Below are 778 nucleotides of genomic sequence, written 5' to 3' on the forward strand. Positions count from 1 at the left end.
CCCCCGTCAGTCCTGCCCCCATCTGTCTGTGGAAGCTCATAGAGCCTCCGAGTAAAAACGCTTTATTTTGAAGGCTTCTCCAGTGAACTTCCGGTGTTGCTGTGCCCCCCCCCCTTCAGCTTGTCTCCTCTCCGGTCGCTCCGTCAGTCGGCATGACAACGCGCTCCGGAGGCTGCACGGGGAACGGCGAGGGCGCACGGATTGCAATGGCAGCCGAAGATGCGCAGTAACGGACCCAGCGGCTCCGGTCCCTGTCCCGGTCCCGGGGGTGCCCCGGTGGGCCCGGTGGCCTCCGCGGCCCCGGGCAGAGCGCGGCTGGCCACCGTCACCGTGTCCGCGCTTAGCCTCGCGCTCAGCGTGCTGGCGCTGCTGCTGCTCGTCACCGCCATCTCCTCCGACCACTGGTACGAGACGGACACGCGCAGACACAAGGACAACTGCGACCGCCACGGGTCCGAGTCCAACGACCAGAAGAACCGCGAGATGCCCATCTACCACCTGCCGCTCGTGGACACCGGCGGTGGCGGCGGGGGCGCGCGGCCGCGGGACGTGGCGCACATGAAGCCCGTGCACGTGGGCAGCCGCGAGGAGGAGCTGCTGGAGAACTGGCGGGCCATCCTGGGGATGGGCATCCTGGAGACGGAGTGCGGCAGGCCGCTGTTCTCCGCGCACTCCGGGCTCTGGAGGAAGTGCTACTTCCGGGGCCTGGACCCGGACATCGACAAGCTCATCGACCGCGGTCAGAGTCTCACCCACATTATATATGGGGGGGGGGGGG

General features: G+C 67.9%; 1 protein-coding gene across 1 annotated transcript; it reads left to right on the plus strand.

Annotated features, from left to right (window-relative positions):
• Positions 1–122: 122 nt before the first annotated feature.
• On the plus strand, positions 123–739 carry LOC117941158 (transmembrane protein 178A-like; the record flags this gene model as incomplete). Its single annotated transcript, XM_034866245.1, has 1 exon — positions 123–739. A coding segment is annotated over exon 1 (520 nt), but the record flags the coding sequence as incomplete, so codon positions are not given.
• Between the last annotated feature and the right edge of the window lie 39 nt (positions 740–778).

Source organism: Etheostoma cragini, unplaced genomic scaffold, assembly GCF_013103735.1.
Source record: "Etheostoma cragini isolate CJK2018 unplaced genomic scaffold, CSU_Ecrag_1.0 ScbMSFa_4506, whole genome shotgun sequence".
Classification (NCBI taxonomy): domain Eukaryota; kingdom Metazoa; phylum Chordata; class Actinopteri; order Perciformes; family Percidae; genus Etheostoma; species Etheostoma cragini.